At 38.3% G+C, this 20,344-nt stretch overlaps 1 protein-coding gene and 1 long non-coding RNA gene across 3 annotated transcripts in view; one reads left to right on the forward strand and one right to left on the reverse strand.

Annotated features, from left to right (window-relative positions):
• Positions 1–20,344, reverse strand: part of LOC105941119 (uncharacterized) — a 56,104-nt gene that overhangs the window by 22,743 nt on the left and 13,017 nt on the right. For both annotated transcript variants that reach the window (XR_013100878.1, XR_001167743.2), the window contains exon 2: positions 8,398–8,471. This is a non-coding gene — a long non-coding RNA (uncharacterized LOC105941119). The remainder of the gene's footprint in view (positions 1–8,397; positions 8,472–20,344) is intronic.
• On the forward strand, positions 3,399–19,563 carry LOC101473352 (neurexophilin-1). Its single transcript, XM_004560195.2, has 2 exons — positions 3,399–3,728; positions 17,883–19,563. Exons 1-2 carry the CDS (start codon positions 3,648–3,650, stop codon positions 18,669–18,671), a joined length of 870 nt encoding a protein of 289 aa, XP_004560252.1. The 5' UTR covers positions 3,399–3,647; the 3' UTR covers positions 18,672–19,563.

Consider the following 20,344-nt stretch of genomic DNA (forward strand, 5'->3'; position numbering starts at 1 on the left):
AAAACATGACGCCCGTATAAATCTTATCCAGGGACTTCACAAACCTTCATGGCAGAGACTTCATGGCAACTACATTGACCTTTTAGATTACCTGTGGTTTTATTGAACATGACCTCAAATGAGTGACTGAGACAATAAACCCATCAGGGAATTGTTAACTGGGGTCTGAGCCATTTTCCTATAGGACCAATGTCTTTATTCCGCCCCCTGGTGGCTAGAATGTAGGTTGCAGGAACATAAATGTAACAAAACAGAGAACAGAGGAGAGCAGAGAGACCACAACAGACCTTTACACTGAGCTGAAAGGAAACGGGGGCACATAAAGTAGGTAAATATTTTACCCTCTCAAGACATTAAAACACTCAGTAATCTGTTTTTGACAGTCGGATTACAATACACTTAGAGGAGGTATGACTCTCTGTACTCCATCAGATCTTATATAACAAATAGTTGTGTATATGCAGAGCGGCCGAACTACACATAACTAGCTCACTGGGATTGTGTCCATTAAAAGCAATAAGTATTTTGTATTATTTGACAAATAGCTACATTTTACTGTTTTTCTTGACAATTTCATGATCAAAAGTGATGCTTGAGTAAACCAAGATAATAGATAGATAATAACAATGGTATATAGTGCATTGTGTTCAGACTGTAAAAACTGTAGAAAAAAAGGACGAAACTGAGGCTTGAACAAGAAACAAAATATGTTTGTGCGTTTTAGTTAAATTCTTAGCAGTCAGTCTAATTAGTTTGTAATTTTTGGATTCTGACAAGATTAATATTAAACTGAGCATTTTTTTTGATAGAAGTGCACACTTTCTAAATTACAGTGTTTTTCTGCAGCATGAACACTTACAGAAATTTCTCAAACACAAGCTTAGGTCTGTCAGAACCCAGAAATAAAAAAAGTAAATAAAGAGTTTTACAATTTCAAATCTATTACTTTGTTCCTAAGACTTTTATTTAAATTAAAATGTGCATTCAGTGTGTTATGTTTTCATGGAGATAAGTAATTATGGAAATTACGCTTGTAAATTTAATAGCCGTCCTCTTTCATTTCCCATGGTTCTCTGAGAAACTACATTATATTAGTTACGAAGCATTAAATGGAGAAAATGTGCAATCAGGCAGAAAACTGGTCCAAATCAACAACTGCAGAGACGGGTTAAATCAAGTTTCCTGTTTCTCCGCTGCAGTCAGATGAGACTGAGCCCTGTTCATACTCAGTGACGACATAAATCTGAAATAACAGGTGACACATAAATGATTTGTTAGTGTAAAACTCTCAGTAACTCTCTTTAACAGCTGGATGTTAAGCTAATTGCAAACATTAATCAAGTGGGAGTAAATTGGGCTTTTCTTTGCGTATTAATACATTTTTGGTGCAATACAGAGTGTCCTGCATTTGCTCAAAATATTAAAGGAAAACGTTACCCATCATTTTAACAGTTTTGAATAACAACAGTGCTGTATTTGCTGTTTTCTTTACACGTATTAATTCCAACAAATGACACCATCACAAGCCACAAGTGCAGTCTTTATAAAAGTAGCTTAAATTATTGAAACAGCTGTTTTTTTATTTTGTTTTTTTATAATTGCTAAATTAACTGAAAGATTTTGACCACGAGATGGCAGATTTTTCCTCCTATTTACATCTGAATTATTTCTTTATTTAACTTAGTTACGAATTACTTCCAACTATTCTAGTATTTCGATGTGTATTTGCTCATTTTATTTTTAACTTACCAGTTTCTGATCATCTTCTAGGTATAATAGTGACGGGAATTCTGTACAAATGTTGAGCTAATGCAGTGTATGTCTCAGACTGGGAGCTACCCTGACTAGTTATGCTTTAGTCTCTGACTCACTGCACCATCTTGAGGTCAAACGTGGTATTACTCAAAAGTACAGCCAAGCCTCAAACTTCAGCTGATACCTCTTTGACACAATACAGACAGCTTGGCCATCATGTAAATTCAAATATAGCTCTGTGTGCTCTTACAGTAAGTTTTCAGGTGCCCATGTGAACAGAGGGAAAGGTTTCACTTCATCTTAATGTAAGTAACAGGGGACAGAATTTGGTTAGGTTTAACAAGAAGCTAAGAAGCTTTTAATTAAATAAAGTTTTAGCATTATTGTATGAAATTCCCTTTGTATTCCTATCTGCCCTCTGCAGCACTCTGTAAATATCTGCATGATTTTGGTTTAAGTCTGCCGACTGAAGCCTCTTACCAACTTCAGAATGAGCACTGTGGGTTTGTTTCACTCCACTTCCAGTGGAAACATTTCCAATCCAAGCATGTTAATGTTTAAACGTAACTTGTGTAGTAGGAATAACTATAAGGTTTCAGTGTGGGTCCAAACAGATGTCATCTGTGGCTGCAAGAAAGACTTTTTGACCGATAGCCTGTCCTACAAACTGGGGGGGTGGAGTTTAAAAGATATTGGCATTTCCCGGACAGAGAGCGTCTGCTGTAGATTGTATCAAGCTGCTTTACTGGATCTAATTATTTTAGAGTCTGACCCATCCTGCTGATTAAAACTTAGGATATCTCAGCCTCTCCAGCTTCAATCTCAACTGCTTTTGTCTTTTTTTTTTTAATCTGAAGTCCAAAACTTTCTCCAAGTTCAGACTAAATGATTAATATTATTAGTTTTATTCTCAGCACATTTACAATGACTGTGTGTGGAAACCATTATTTAGTACCTAGGCGTAATTTAACAAAACAATTTCTTCATGATCATAGGGATGCCTGGTTCATAAAGGTGGCTGGTATTTTGACCATTATGGAGCGCCAACAAACCCGAATCATGAAATAACTGCCAGAAATCTTTAATTTTTTGATAATGGAGTATTTGTTGAACCTTAAGAGAAAATATATAAAAATATATCAAATTTTAATCTGCAGTTTAGTCATTAAAAATGTGTCATGATTTTACGAGGGTAAAAAAAAAAAAATGTCACACTGATGATGTAGAAGTCTCAAAAACTCACAAAAACACTTGTATCAAATACAATACGCTGGGCGTCAAAGGGTTAAAATGCAGTTTTTCATGCTTGATTCCAGGTCAGAGTAGAGGATGCACAACATTAACACATCAAGAGGAGGGATTATGTTCTTGAATCTCACTGGGCTTGCTGCTCACAGTGAAAGGAAGAAAAATCCAGTGCAGCTGACTGCCACTAGATGTCAGCCCTTGATGATGTTAAAAGTTGTTTCTCAGAAGTGTGAACCTCCTTCTCTTCTCCCCCAGTCTCCTCTCTCCCTCCCCCTTCTTCATTCCATCTTTTTTCTCTCTGTCCCTTCCCATCCACTCCCCCCACTCTCTCTCTCTCTCTCTGAACCTCAGAGCGCGCTATATAAAACATTCCTCCACACTCAGATATACAAACACCTCCGTTCCCACCACAGCGCCTCCGAACCCTGCGTCAGAAAAAACCCCAGTACTCACTTGAAGCGTTTGAACAGCAGACACCTGACCCTTCCTGAATGAGCTGGAGAAGACTCCTTTCTTCTCCCGCATCTCTGGACCGTCTTCTTCGCTCTTTATTTCTCCTCAAGTTTGGCAGCTGATAACGGCTCAATCAGAAGGAGATTTGTTTGTTTGTTTGCAGCAGCTGAGAAAATCAAGGACTGTTTGACATGAGGAGAGACGTTCCACAAAGAGTCATGAAGACCACATGTCTGTGGACTGCCACCGTGCTGCTGTCAGTCATCTCTCTGGTGAGTTAAATATTATTTTGATTTGACCTTTTTTAAAATTCTCACATTGTGTAATATCTCTGTGATTAATGTTTGCAGTTTTCATAAAAAGACAGTTCTACAAGTGAGTTTCAATTAAATCATCAAACAAGCTGGAATTGATCATTTTGAGGTCACGTTGCTGTCTCATAGTGTGGCCAATCTAATAATATAGTCATTTCAGACACATGTGATCTGCCTTATAGTACAGTTTTTAAGTCCCAGGATGATCAGTTTTCTAACATATCTATGCATTAACTCATTAACATCAAGATGAATTAACCAATCTCAGCATAAACACAAACTATGCAAATCCAAATCTGCATCTTGACAAATCCACCCGCACACAGTCCCGCTGGATATTTCTCCCTCAGCACTATTCATTCAATCCTTGCTTTGCATTTCCCCCCCTTTTTTTTTTCCTCCCATTTACAGATGTGGTCCAATAAGAATATATTTGGCAGTACGACGGGGAACAGCCTGAGCCCATTATGGCAAACATACCAGAATGCTCCCAACTCAATGCCTTGACAGTTTGTGACAACCCAATTCCTTTAATCCTTGAAGAGACAGTAACCCCTCACCCGCTGATAAATCTGTCAACAAAGCAATCAAAGCAGAACAGGAGCCACTCCTCTCTCTAACAAAAATTCCATAAACTTAATCCCCACAAACTTGACTGGCCTTAAAAAGCTCCCGTGGTGTTATCTGTGTTTAATTTGCATAGTGATGGAAAGAAGTCAATTACTATTAATTATTCTCTACAACTTAATACCCATTATCGAATTGAATTCACCGTCTTGAAAACCATAAACTCAATTTCACAGCTGACTAAGCGCACTAATCATTTCACCCCTCCCACTTTTTTTGGCTTTATGGAGCCCTTCCTGCTTTAAAGGAAAACAATTCATCGATTTCAGAAGCAACAACATTAACAAACACGGATTCCCACCACCCTGTCATGATGTAAAGACAAACAATCATTAACTATGCGAGATATATGTACAACAGCATCATGGTAGTGCGAGTTGATCTCATAGCATCACTTGACAGGAGTGTGTTTTTTTCCAGACTGAGCTGCCAAATTGCTTCGCTATGCTTTAATGGGATGATCATAATTGTTTCGTACTTGGTGCATCCTAAGCTTTTGCCTGCAGCTCCTTCAACAGATTGACAGACCCATGGGAACCTCACAAACTTATTTTGGCCGCCTTTGAACCAAGTCGTGTGTGAAATAATATGATTATGCATTTTTCCTCTGGGTAAGTTGGAAAACTGGTGGCTAGATCCCCCCCTCCTTCTTCTTCAAACTGCCCCCCACCCCACCCCATCCCCCCCTTCCCACAAAATCCCGCAGTCTGTCCGCGTACAGTATTTATCCTCCTCAGAAGTCATGGTAATAATTGTGCCCTGGCCTCTCAAAGCGGTGCTGCAGTGATAGGACTCAGCTCCATCCACAGCTGCCTGTGATGTCTTGACACACTTTGTGATTTGTCATCATCTCTGACCCCCCTCAGGTAACACTTTGATATCACTGAGAGAAAACAGATCTAAACTCTTAGTGGGCGTCAAATGCCCTCAGCTGGTCCATCAGCTCAACTGCGCGGGGACCTCACAAGACGAGACAAGTTAAATTCACTGTAAATGACTATGACGACAAGCGCCCAGTTGGAAAATAATCCAAAGACAGCATCAGCACTCTAAGGACTCTTAAAGTACTCTCCCGTCTACTGTCAAACACAGAGAAGTGGTTCTAAATGGAAGATGATATTTCATAAACCAACTGGTGGGAGTCTTATGTTAGAATTGTCTGTGATTCATGGCGTCTAAAAGTTGTAAATTAGATTAAAAATAAGCTTTTATAGAGACTAGTCTCACACCTGAAAAGTCACAGGTCTGATCCTACAACATCCACATGTCCTTCAGCCAAACCCTAACCCTTTAATAGCTGCTCATATTTTAAGCTTCTCTCCATAAGAGCATCACTTTAATACCTTAAATTTAAAAAAAATAAAAATAAAGCTGCAGGGCTCCCTTTTCCAAACTTTTTTAAAAAGGACGTTCTCTAATACAACTTTATATAAAACACTCATGATCATCTTGTAATTTTCTGCTGGACTTTAACATTATTACATCACAGTCCTGATCTTCTTTTTTCCCCCCCCCAATCTTGGGTTGGTGACCCAGCCAACAGGTCTTTGCTTTTCTTTTCTCTGATGCTCAATACTTTTACCTTTTATCACAGAAAATATTTAAATCTGAGATGACTTGAACTGCTCACAATTCAAATATGCATCACAAGTAGGGACCGGTTTGTTTTAAGGTTAGGAACTAGTCTTTTAAGGCAGGGTGAACCACAACAACCACACCTTTGATAAAAAAGGCAAATGAGTGCAAAATAAATTCCATCTTTTTGTTGTTTATTAAAATAGAATAATGATAAATCGCTATCTGTTAAGCAGCAGCTCTAATGTTGCGGCTGAACTCACAGCACCTAAGCAAGATTTAAAAGTGGAAACCCACATCTGCCATCAGGCCGGCCGCTCTCCATTCTCCCTCTGTTAAACCAGAACTGTCGTACCCACAAATCCTCCCCGCACAGCAGTCGCAGCAGCAGCCGCAGCATTCAGGTAAATGAAAACTGACACACACTTTCATTCTTCCTCACAAGGTTTTGTGTACAGCCCACCGCAGAGTCATCTGGCTCCTCCGGTAGTTCTATTAAAGGTGGAATTTGTTGGCTGTTCGGCGGTCCAGTCCCATAGAATATCCTCCGAGCTCCCGAGGGAACGGGGGGGTTGTTTATCTTCCTGTTTCAAAGAGCGGACGCCTGCGCCTTATCACAGCCTCGCCAAGAGTAGATAGCATTTAAGTTGTCCAACAGCCTGCCTATATGCTGCATCTGGCAATCAGAGTCGTTTCCTAAAGGACTTGTGCATAGCGATGCTGTTAGCGTTATCTTGTTGAGGGATTCTGCCTCATATGCCGAATCTGGGAATTATATTAACAGACAGTTAAATGGGGTTTGGGGGGGGGAGGGGGTGGGAGGCTCCTGCATGACAAACTGTAAAACGAAAAGTTGGGCTATGAAATAAAAGCATCTGAACGTGACTGAAAGATACAGTATCTCTGAATGGAAACACTGCATTTAATATATATTTCACAAAGAATTTTTTTTTTACTGCAGATTTTCCTCAAGGCTTTGACTGACTTCCCTTTATATATTTAAAATATTTTTTTAGCCTCCATCAAGGGGGTTTGGAAGAAAAGCAAGGAGGGTTTAACTGGTTTAAATTATGGGAAACACAGACGCTACACAGATATTGCAGACAAAGCTTCACTCTCCTGAGTCCTCAGACTTTATGAAATTGTAGTACACAGTTAAATCTGCTGATAGGCAATATCTCTTATTTTTAGTTTTAGCTATTTTTAGATTTGACTATAATATTTTAATAACTTTTTCAAAATTATCAACATCTTTTCCAACCATTTTCAGCTACAGTTTTAGATTTTTAGCCATCGACTTCCCTTATTTGTGTGCTGCTGGAAAATGTATCAGCAAAACCTTAAAACCTAATTTATTCAATTGTTCATCATAGTCCATTACTAATTATTATTATATAACTAACTAACTAACTAACACTGAGCTTTAAACGATTACGTCTGATATCCTGAATTATTTTTATCATTAAGAAATCCCACGCAAAGAATCACTCAAAAAACTGAAAGTTGACACATTTGGTGATGTAGTGTTTGTTTCCAGCAGCGGGATGGTGTATGTGGGGTTTGCCCAAAATAAACCTGTAGTAAGGAAGAGAGAAATGAGCCAGTGAGGCAGGATGGATTTTAATAGTTTGTGGACAGAGGACTTGTCAGTGGGATCGGTTCATTGTTGGCTTTGGTGTTTTTGCAGGATGTTGACGAGGAGGACAATGTAAAATATGGGACCCACTCTATACAAGTGTTTGCTAACAGATAGTATTATAATATATGTCATATAACAGACAGTCAATAGTCACATATTAAAATATCTAAAATAAATAAATGCTAAATTATGTGAACATATATTTTTTTTACATACTTTACAGTTATGTAATATTTCTGTCTCAGTTGTTTTTATTTTTCATTATGAAAACTTGTTTTTAAAGGCAGAATAATTTATTGTATATATTCTGGTGATATTTGTAAATTATAGATTGTCTAAGATTTGTTTTTAGTAAATTTAACATACTTTTATCCAAAATGTTCCAATATTATTATTATTTAATTTGAAATAATACTGCTCTTTGTCTTCTTGAGGAGTAGTAGATGGTGTTACTCAGCACTACTGGGAGCAATGGTCTCATAGATTGTAAACATTAGTTATGGGTATCTTTATGATAACTACCCAGTATTGTCATTCACATATATTTTCTTGGTTTTTTGGCATTTTAAAAAGGCATTTCACAAAATTGATGTGAGATTTTCAAATTACTTTTCTTAAAAATGTTGTATTTACAAATTGATTTTAAATAGCTGAACTAATTTTATGTTCAACTATTTTATTATTCAACTAATCTTTAATATAATTTCTCTATAAAAGCTTATTTTGGTTGCAAGTCAGTCTAATGAACGTCTTTAACTTTATGTCAGACTTTAAGATTTGCAAAACCTTTGGCACAGTCCTTTGCAGCAGTCGTTTCCACATTGGGGGTGATGACCTTCTAAATGGGTGACAGCATACATCTGAAATTAAACAAAGGAAGACAAATGTGTTGATTTTTTTCAGATTTGGATTTAATTTTGTTTTTCATTCACGTAATATCTGATAGTCCTGCATTTAAATGATGATCAGTTCCTTCTGTTGATTGAAGCCACACTTGGAAACAAGCGTCTCAAGTGGCTGCCTCTTCGTTTTAGGGTTGTGAGCCACTGCTTTGCTAATAATAAACACAAGTTAAGTGCAAAATAAACTCCATCTTTAGTCATGAGCAATGTTATTTGTCATTTTGATATTTCACAGTACACAGTAGTGACAAACCAATATCTGGTAAAGCCAAAGCCATCAAAGTGTGACTGTTGACCTTTACGCTGCCATGTTTGTTTGTCTCTTTCTTCTAGTTTCGCGCTTTATTCTCTGTACTATCTCTTTCAGGCACATTCATGCATCTAGCACACACTCCCTTTGTGCCTCACTTGCATGTTTTTAAAGCCAAGTAGAGGTAAATCTTGGCCCTCCGAGTGTTGGTGCAGTCAGTCGGGGGGTTCTGGATATAAACGTTGCTTTAGTCAGGACTGCCTCTGATCTGCCTAATCTCCCCAGGCTGGATTACAGGTTGGGTTCTAATCCGTGAAGTGGGGTCTCTGTGAATGTGCCTCCGAGTGCTCTAATCCAGAGACTGTCAGGTGCTTTAGATGAAAGCTAATTGCATGTCACAGTATGGGGACCAGACATAACGCTGGTGACAACAGAGCAGAGTTTCCACAACAAGGAATTAGGTCTGACGATGACTGGGCACGCACTTCAGATGCGCTGTGTAATTTTGATAATCTTGGAAGAAAATAGTAAAGAAATCCCTCAAAAAAAAATCTGATTCCAGTGACACATCCTCTTAGAAAATTATTCATAACACGAAGTTGCAGGAAATCATGAAGCTTTTCAAAACTCACTGAGTGCAATTTAATTTCCTGGTTGAAGAAACGATAAAGATCCTAAACCCGCTTGGATTTTCATTGTTTGGAAAATATTCTTTACATTTACTCCTCAAAATTCTGCAGCAGCAGCTGCACAAGCGCACGCACACACACACACGCACACACACACGCGCACACACACACGCGCACACACACACGCGCACACACTTTGAGTTATTAGCTAGACAGGCATTTAACCAAGCAGTTTGCTAATATCCCTTGATCTGGTTTTGGGATTCCACTGAGACTGAAACTGAGTAACTGAGAAGCACCAGTAATTACTGCACTCTGAAAATGATATTTCATTTGATCATTAGAGACTACAGTCTTTTAACAACTCAGAATAGAAAAATTAATGGGCTTTACAGTTTGGATTACTGGCCAAAGGTCATTTAGACTCAATTAATTCTTTTTCTTTACTACTGGAAGCATCTTCAAATAAATGTATGTTTAAACTGGCCTTGGTTCAAGTCTAACCAAGTCACTGGTTTTCCTTAGAGGGGAAAGCTCCAATGATTTTAGTCTTGCACTAACGTAATCCTTATTTACTTCCTGTTTATTTTTGCTCATTTATGGAGCAGCCCCTCATTTAATTCACTGTCTGAAACAAGCTACTGGCTAAATAAGGGGAACAAAACATGTGATGACAATCATACACGACTCTCTAAACATCTCAGCCTTGATATCAGAGTATCTGCAAATAAGGTGTTGATTTCTCATGTAGCTCAGTGGTGTTTTTCCACAGTTGGACCAGCTAAAAGACTTTGAAATGGTTTAAAATTGTATATACAGTATATATTTTATGTTTCTAAAGGGAGATAAATATAACATCAAAACATACTGAGCCAATCGGCCAATGATTACTGGCCACTTAACAATCAGTGTTCCCCTAATTGTTATGGCTGAGGCTGCATATCCACATAGAACTGGTAAAAATTTACACACTGCTTGCATAGCTTGAAGCAGACCTACTATGCTCATTTCTGATACACGCTACTATTCTTGGACTCTGCTAAAGTATCTTTGCGTGCTTCTCAGCTGAAAATAATAATTTACTCCCAGTTCATTCATAGTCGAAAACAAGCTGATTTAGCACCTTTCCCTTACAGGCAGTTTTATTTTGATTGGTTTTCTCTGCTGAACATTAGATGTGAACGGCAGCACCTCTGTGCACATAGAATGACCAAATAGAGCTCAACACTGAGGTTCCAGGGAAAAAAACAAAAGACATTCTCCATAGGGAGTTTGATTATGAGCCATAAGGTTATAACCATCCAAAGCAGACCTGTTACGAGGTGCAACATTGTGAAATAATAATATGTGCTTCTGTAGAAATCACAAGTCTATATGATAAGAACCTTGTTTTAATAAAAATGTATTTTATTATTTTATGGAAAAAGAACTACCCTACCTGCAATCTTAAATTCAGACAGTGATGTCTCAGATTGGTGGAGGTCGCTGTTACCATGGAAATGTTCAACCCATGAAAGTCGGGTTGCTAAGTGAGCGCAAAACTTCTGAAACTGCAAGAGCAGTGGTTGCAGTGAGGAACAAAGCACTGTAACCCCCCACACATGCACCGCAAACTGTAGATATATATTCAAACTTACACTGTTATTAACCATACCGACGCTATAGTAAAGGATTAAACTTAAAAAGGCTGACAGTCATTCACTGTGGAATCTGGGATTTGCAGTGGGCATTGGGATGAGTAGTTCCTAAATCGTTAGAAGTAATCATGTATCTTTGTAATTATGTAATTATATCATGCACTTTTGACTTTTGCTAAAATCAGAATTATGTTTTTATGGTCATGATTTACCTCATAACATAAAAGTCTCCTGACAGTGGAGAAAAGTGGACAGTCACTGTTGCGCTGTATAAGAAATCCACTCTCAATGACATCATGCAGAGGTTTAAGTAGAAAAACTGCCTTTAACTGAGTGTTTTGCAGTGCTCATTTTGACAGCAAATTTTGATCTAGTTTTAATAATTCTTTTGACTAACATCTCATTAAGTTTTATTCATAATTTAGGCATCTGAATTCATTTAGTTTTAGTTGACCAACTATCAGACGATTACTTCCAAAGTTGATTCAGTTGACAGTTTGTCATATTTTTACCCGTGAGAGCTTCTCCACATGGCTTACAAAGAGTCTTATTTTCTAAATGGGAAATGTGTCATATGTCTACTGTTCGCTTCTTCCCAAGCGTTGACATTTTGTCCCATTTTCATGAAAAACAGGAAGAATGAGAGCTACCTGTACGATTACAAAGACAGAAAAAAGAAGAGGCTGTACCGTTTCCCTGGGGCAGATCAAATGTGCGGATCAACCTCACTGCACAAGCAGATCACTTCCAAACTGGTCCCGCCTTTCTATCCGGCTTAATTTTAGTTCAGATTGGATCCCGTCTCTCCAGAATATTTTCATCTTATTTGCATTTGTCGGCAAAAGTGCCAATATCGTTTTTGTCCTCATGCATCAGTTTTTATTTAATTTATGTTTTTGTCAGAAAAAAAAAAACAACAACTTGTTGCTGAAAACTATGATGACAAGTTTTTAGTTAACAAATGTAACACTGGTGTTCAGAGCAGTGTGAAGACTGAGGTTTTGGCTCACTAGGGTTAGCTGGACATATTCTGACCTCATCAACTGAAACTTTGGTCATGCTTAATATGAAAACCCACCTTTGTAACAATAAGTATGAAAGTCTTGAATAAAAAACATTAGTGCTTTTAAACTTAACAACTGAAACAAGAGCAAACCTAGAATATTCTTAAACCAAAGAAAAAGGACTGAACTATAATGGCATAATAGACTTTACAGCTCCCTGGCTGACAGTCTGTAAGATACTATTTCACTGAACTTTTACATCCTAAGGAGCTTTATGTTTGACTATAATGGTGCCAATAAATCCTGGAAAGGAAGTCTCCCTCATCCTCACACTCACTTTATCTTTTCACAATGCATCACCACTGACAGACTTTTGTTTCCAGCAATGAAAGACAAAAAGGGCTGTTCATTAATGTGGTTTAACTGCCCCACTGCGCAGGGAAACTGCTGAAATTCAAATTTTTCTCTTCACCTTGTCACGCTAAACATCTTGCTGCGAGGTTCTTGCATTTTTCCCTTTATACTTATTAAAACTAACTAGAAGCAAAGGTCTAGCTACCTTTGAACCTCTGCTCAATATAAAGGTATTGATTTGACTCTGGAGTATCATGTTGCTTTTAAAAAATTCTCTGGCTACATTCCTTTATTCAGAGAGGCAGAAAGATCACAATGCCAGTAACGCTTCGTTCACATCAGGTCATTCATCAACAAGGCCTCTTCAAAACAACTGGAGGCCATCCTTCCAAACTCCTCCATTCTCAATCCAAGTGCATAAAATGAGCAGGAGCTTCAGAGAAAGATCTCAGCACTTGCAGTTTACTCAGAGAGTGCCGTACAAACTCCAGCTTACACTACAACAATGTCATTCAGTGAACTTTCTGAATGAGAGACGACCTTATTTTCAGCATATTGATCGTGGGTGAAGGTACAAAATGTAAACGCTTCGACCAGATAGATCTGCTGTCACGTTCCTCGGACGGGGCTTGGACATCACTGTCACAAGCCTCTGTGGGGTGCGCGGGAAATCTTTGCTCTCTCATCTGTGTGATTGTTAGAGGAGAGAGACAGAATGAATCATCAATCATCCATTCAGGGTACATTCAGCAGGTAATAGTCTGCTGTTGCATCACGTCTGCTCCTGAGAAGCGCTTCATTCGTCTCGATGTATGACAGGAATAGCCTTAATCTTGATAAGGACATTTCACACACTGTAAGACTTTCTCACAGCGTTAAAACCGTTTTTGACAGACGTATTTGTACATGGATAATGTGCATAGATTTGTTGATGTTTTCCTGCATTTGCAAAGGATATTCATTTTGATCTTGTTAGCAAGCACTCAGCACGAACACGTCTACTCGAAGCTGTTGCTAGGCAGACTGCTGATATTGGACGACTCTACGAGAACCTGGATTATACTTAATAAAAACATTTTAATATATTCCTTTAATAAAATATTTTCATAATAGCTACAGTAAGGATACTTGATTAAGGATGAAATCATAATTGTTCATTTTTCATGAACCTACCATTTATCAAACTTTTTTTTAAAGCATATTTTTAAAGCTAAATATGGGCCAACTAACACAGAACATAAGTCACATGAACTAAGTGGATAAAGAGCTCAAAAATTACGAGTTAGAGAAAGTTTATGCAGTATTGGTTTTGCAAATATTATAGAAAAGAAACTAATCAAAACAAATGGCCTAAATGTGGCCATTTGTCTTTTATTTAGGAATAATTGTACATAATATTTGCAGTTTATACGCTAAAAGATAGATACGTCAGCTGTTTATTTGTTTTTTACAATACTGTGGCCCGTACACTGCACAGTTACAGGAGCACATTTGAATAACTGCTCTGAATGTGAACACTGAATGGGATTCATTAATCACTGCAGAAGTTTTAGCCATGGTGGCCTTTTGCCAGTTACACCTCAACACTTCTCTATGCCGCACTTAGGCTACGTTCACACTGCAGGTCTTAAAGCTCAATTCCGATTTTTTGATCAAATCCGATTTTTTTGACTGCTTGTTCACACTACAAATAAAATGCGACAGCAAACGTGATCTAGTGTGAACCCTCAAAGCGGCCCGCATGCGCAAAAGAAGACGTCACACACAACGCGCTCTGTTTAGACCCAGACCAAACAATATTGTTTGACTGATGGCCCTTTATATAAAGACTTCGGACTTTACGTTTCCTAATTTTTGCTTTAAGTTATTTTGTTATTTACATAATAATGTAGATAACCTAATAATTATCCTTATTGCTGTTTTAGAGGAGCGGTGCTTCAAAGGATAGTTACAGATTTCTGTCAGAATCTGCAGATTATACAGTACAAATAAAATGTTCACGTTTCTCCAACGTTGTCTTCCCAACAGTTTCACTAACATCTACACTGGATGGCCAGGAAGCGTTCGCGATTCTTTCTCCGGCGCTGATAATTGGCGTCTGTCTTGTGTCAGTGATGTAAAAGACTGATTTAATGCGACATGACCATTCAAACAGCAGCAGTCGCTTTCTAAAACATTGGATATGTATCGGATTCAGTACCACATACGAAAGTGACCCAGATCAGATTTGAAAATATCGGATTTGTGCCGTTCACACTGTCATAGCATGATCGGATATGGGACGCATAGGGTCAAAAAAACAAACAAAAAAAAAAAAAAAAACTGATTTGATGCGCTTTTGCCTGCAGTGTGAACGCAGCCTTAGACACTGTGTACATCACACATCCACGACGAACAAAGTCTAAACACCACATAAACAAAATAATCGCAGCCGTATTGAAGTAATGAGCTGAAGTTAAACGTTAACAGTCAGTAATCAGTGGTGAGTCCAGACTAGCAGGTGTTTTTGGCAGAGGTGTACAAGCCCAACAAAGGCAGCTGGAGGAAACCATTAATGATCCTTCCACAGGTTCATCTACAGAAACCTGGATATGGTGCGATCATCTGAACCAAAGACTCTTTTTGCCATCTCGGCTGAGGTTGAAGTTAACTAAGAGCGAGTTTTGGCTTTTAGAGAGAGGTGAAAGCATTGTGCTTGATTTATAACACAAGACAAAACAAAGACTCGAAAACAAGTGAAAAAAAAAGAAGTAGTAATCACTGTGTTGTGATTATCTCCAGAAGTGTTGAAAGACAAGTTAGGGACTGAAATTAAAATCCAATTAATCCCAGCATCTGTGATTTCTCCCATAAAAATCTAACTCCACCACCACCGAATGTCCACTTACTTCATATAATAGAAGCACAGAGGCTATTCTCTAATATTCAAATAATAAATTAGAAACAGTCAAAGCAGAATAAAAACTCTCCAAATAAACATCTCAAAGTGAAGAAGCACAAAGTGATCAGAAGACTCTGCTTCCAGGCTGATTCGGAGCGTTTGTTTTCAATACAAACTGTTAAAGAATTTAGAGCAACACAATAACAACTGCTGTGCTGAACAAACAGTAGATATCAATCTTCCAGGAGCTGATCAAACATGAGCCCAAAGCAGGTGAAAGCAGGATATATTTAACGCTGTACAATGCAACACAAGCGTACTGCTTCATTTTCTTTTCTTTTAGTGAGATATTTTATTTGATAGAGCCAATTTCTTATATTATAGTTAGCTTTTTATTTCATATGTTTTTTAAGTGCATTTTATTTCATTTTAGAGGTTTATTTTATCTCGTTAAATTAATTTCTTTGCTACTACACAGTTTTCTGTTTATATTATTTTTTTCCTACTCTACCTTTATTATTTTTATTTTCTTAGTAATTGTGTTTGTCCTTTTGGCTGCAGTAACATAGAAATGCAGTCAATTCAGTGATAAATAATTACAATAATCAATTCCACACCACTGCAATTAACTGCATCACTGCTTGTGCAAATACCAGACCATATTAAATAGCAGCCTATATAAACAGCTGACCACAAATCTTCAATCATAATTAAAAGAAATGTGCATATGCAGCAGCGACTGATTGCTGTATTCCAACTGAACACTGGCAATGAATGTAATATGTAGAGGGATGTTGGTCTGGTCCACCATAACTGCAGATGTCTCCCTCAGAGTATCAATTCAGGTTATAGAGAGACATAATTACAAAAAAAATCTTTTTATCTACATCCTGACCAAGTTTTTTCATCATTTCTCCACCGGTTTCTCCAACTTCTGAATATAAAAATGTCAGATAACCTCCCCCAAAATATCCCACCTATTAACAAATTCCATTCCTGATATTTACACGATTTACTAACACATGCACATTTCAACAGCAGTTCTGTAAAATTAGATGGCATTTTACCTTCAGCTGGTGCTATACCTACATGACAGTTGTAATTAAACAAGCCCTCGAACCTGACATTTGTTCATGCCCTCCAACAAGATGCATAAATGCTTTTTGTGGTGCCTTTCAAAACTCTTTGACAAGTCACTGCAGAAAATAAATCTTTCAAGGTTTAGGGACAGAGTCAGCTTTGGAAAGATTAGGAAAACATTCTAATTTGTATTAAAATTGCAATTTCGATTGGGTTTGTTTAAAGTGGGGACTGTCTCAGACTTTTGCCGTCATGGTTAAAATAGCAACAAACTATTTTCCCTCTTGCTCCTCACAGACGAAATTCATAACTCCAACCACCACTGGAGGGATTTGTCTCTAGAATGTAAAATATGTTGTTTTGGGGGATTTGCAGAAAATGACTGGTGCCTTTTTGGGAGGAAAGTCTAATTTAAATGGACATATCTCTATGGGCTGAGTCTGACTCGCTTGAAATTTTGCACATTTCCTTTCATTCACAGGAAAATGCATGCTCAGAAAAATTAAGATGGGCCAGTCTCCACTCATCACATTCCCATTGATATATAGATTCAGATGTTTTCTGTCATTTTCTGTTGTTTAAAAGACAAACACATGTAGAGAACTGTGCAGTTTCAGAGCATGTATACACAATCATACAAATACAAGTTTATCAGACCACCATCCAGTGTAAGGTTTATGCCACATCTGCCTTAAATTACCAGTTTTGGTAATTATCAAGATCATTTTTTGGTTAATCCACCTGCATGTGCAATATTGAGAGGGATACAAACTGGTGTATTCCTAGAGCAGAATTCCAGTCCCGAATAAATGGGAGGGGTGGTCAGGAAGAGCTAAAATCTGTGTCAAATCAAATATGCAGATCCATCCACTGAAGCAACCCCTTGGGAAATAAGAGCAGCCGAAAGTACCTTTTATTATATTATCCATACAAAGGGGGAAACTATCCATAGAAAACAACTTTCTTTTAGACCAGACTGTAAACCTGCTTTAAATTTTTTAATGTTGGGTTTACAGTCTATGGCAAATAAGTTGCTTTTGGAGCCAGCCTCAAGGGCCCATTACAAGAACTTAATATGCATCCATGCAAGTTATACATACTTTAACTTCAGCAAAAAAAATTGCTTAATGCTGTGTCGCAAAAGCCTATCAGGTGGGAGTTTTCTCAGGCTGTAGATTCACCTGATGCCACTGAAAATCTGATATGGAGAACAAATCTATTGTTGGCATTTGCAGGCAGAGCTACATGATTCATCAAAAGTCATTCATCAAAAAGTGATGAATGACATCCATCCATCCAACTTCTTTTGCTTATCCAACACTTTGTGGTAAATCCCAACTGATTATAGGTATGGAATGTGCTTTGGAAGGAAATAATTGTCCAATTGACGATGTCGATTTAATACGTGTGACCCCAAAACACATCAACTGCTGTATTCATATAAGTATTATGAGGCAAAACTTCACATACTTTAGAGTATGTTTGTAACATTGAGTAAAATTTTAACTAATACTCATTTTATTTAATCTTCCAGGTTGCGAGTGCTGACTCTCCAAGTTCCGACTTGAGATATAACTCAAAATCCAAAGTGAAGACCTACTGGGATGAAAGCAGCAAGGACGTGTCCATTAGCCGTCTGCTGTCTCAAAGCCTCTACGGCAAAGAGAACTTCACCTCTATGGATCTGAACTACGACGAAGGAGAGTCTTACTCTAAGCAAGAGCATTGGAAATGGCTTTACAACACCTCAGCCTCCCGTGACCCTCGATCAAGGACGAAAAGACGCCCCATCGTCAAGACTGGAAAGTTTAAGAAGATGTTCGGCTGGGGTGATTTCCATTCTAACATCAAGACGGTGAAGCTGAACCTCCTCATCACCGGCAAAATTGTGGATCACGGTAACGGCACCTTCAGCGTCTACTTTCGACACAATTCAACCGGTCAGGGCAACGTTTCCGTGGGACTTGTTCCTCCCACCAAGGCTGTGGAGTTCCAGGTCCACCAGCCGCACCAGCAGTACCACCACCATCACCAGCAGCAGCAGCAGCAGACGGCCCTGGAGACCAAAGAAACCAAGCTGTTCAACTGTAGGGTGGAGTACGAAAAGGTGGAGAAAGGCACCAGGAACTCACTGTGTGCCCACGACCCCTCGCAGAGCTGCCCTCAGGAGCAGACCCAGAGCCACGTGTCCTGGCTGTGCTCCAAACCCTTCAAAGTGATCTGCATCTTCATCACCTTCTACAGCACTGACTACAAGCTGGTGCAGAAGGTGTGCCCAGACTACAACTACCACAGTGACACCCCCTACCTCCCTACGGGTTGATCACAAGACCAGACGAAGGGGGGGAAAGAAAAAAAAAAAGACAGAGATAGGCTACAGGGTCCTGAGCAATTTCAGATTATATGAAAGAAAATGGAGTCAAGACATTTCCAACTTGAGATGTTGACAGGCATTATTACAAATAACCTATCCTTGTCACAAGACTGATCTTGCTCCAATGAACAAGCCTAGCCTGAGGTCATTAAGAGAGCATTTAGGGAAGCATTTATAGGCTTGCAATACTCATCTTATATGCATAGCTGCTTACATCGAAAGGAAATTCTCAAGCCAACCATAAAAATATGCTGATTGTATTTATGTAAATATCGTGGATTCCACACAAAGACCAGAGAACAATTTTATCAGTGTTTTCTCCTGCTAATTTAGTTGTTTATGTTGATGGTGTATTTCCGTCTCAATCATGCTTTCTGTCTCCTCCAATCAGTCTCTGGTAATCACTGCGAACACGTAAATGTCAATGCAAATAAGAAGAATCTGTCAGTATGCATTAGAGGGCATAATGGAAAAATCAAACATATTTTGAGTGGTGTTGTTTTCTGCAGTGTGATTGTTAGAGTGAATGTACCTCTCTGATATTGTTGTTGGAATCTCGTCCATGTCCCATGCATGAACCCGAATGTGGTAAACAACTTAATAACGTCCATCTATATTTTCCTGTTATTGCAGCTGTCAAAAATAATCTTCACCAAGTCACGACACAAAGAGGGAAAAAAAAAAAGTATGTTCTATTTTAATTCTGTGTTGTGTGTTTAGCAGTTTTAAGGCCATGGACGGCGCTCGGTAAATGACACCAAATTGAGGGCTCTCATCAGATCAAACATAAGCAAGTAAATGTCACAATGAATAAATAAAAGTTGCACAAGATGACAGAGAAACAGAAGATCATTTTTTGTGCTTTTCTTTAAAAATAATCAAACATTACTCTGCTCTTTTTTCTCAGAACTGCATATCCATTTTAGACATTTAAGCATTGCTTTTATTTCTGGTGACTCTTTGCATCACTGACATGACAAGCAGCCAGTAGTGAGCCACAGAATTAGAGCCATAGTGCCCCTGCAGAAACCAAAAATAACCATTTGTAAACACTGGAATAATCATTTGTATCGAAAAGTGATTGATAATCGGAAAAAAGGTAGGTCAAAAGTTTGTTTAAAAATAGATCATAGAACAAGAATGCAAGAGAACATGGAAATTGTTGAGAGGAAGATTTCCTGAAGTGCATTTGAGGCTTAAGCAGAACAAAAACGCTATTAAAATGCGAGAACTGGTAAAAAGAGCTTTCCAGCTCCAGAAGAGGCAGGACATGCATTAAACAGCAGGTGCTAATCACACATCCTGCGTGTCAAACGCTCGCACTTCTGGTTATCAAAAAAAAAAAAAAGAAAAAAATTTCAGATGAGCCTAACGCTGGCTGCTAATGATATTGGATGTTCCAATTGGCTATTAAACCTTCATTACATAGATTGGAAGCCAGTGGCTTCACGTGAAGCATTTAGAGAAAATGAACACAGTATAAGTGGGAGCTCTGCAGAGTCAACACCACAGAAAGAATGAATTAAAGAGCCGATAGAAAACCTGTAAAAAAGTATGAATGTGCACCTAGGGGCACAATCACTGCTGTCTATTTAAATTCAGTGCTCTTTCACAGTGTATGC

This window comes from Maylandia zebra, linkage group LG11 (genome assembly GCF_041146795.1).
Source record: "Maylandia zebra isolate NMK-2024a linkage group LG11, Mzebra_GT3a, whole genome shotgun sequence".
Lineage (NCBI taxonomy): Eukaryota > Metazoa > Chordata > Actinopteri > Cichliformes > Cichlidae > Maylandia > Maylandia zebra.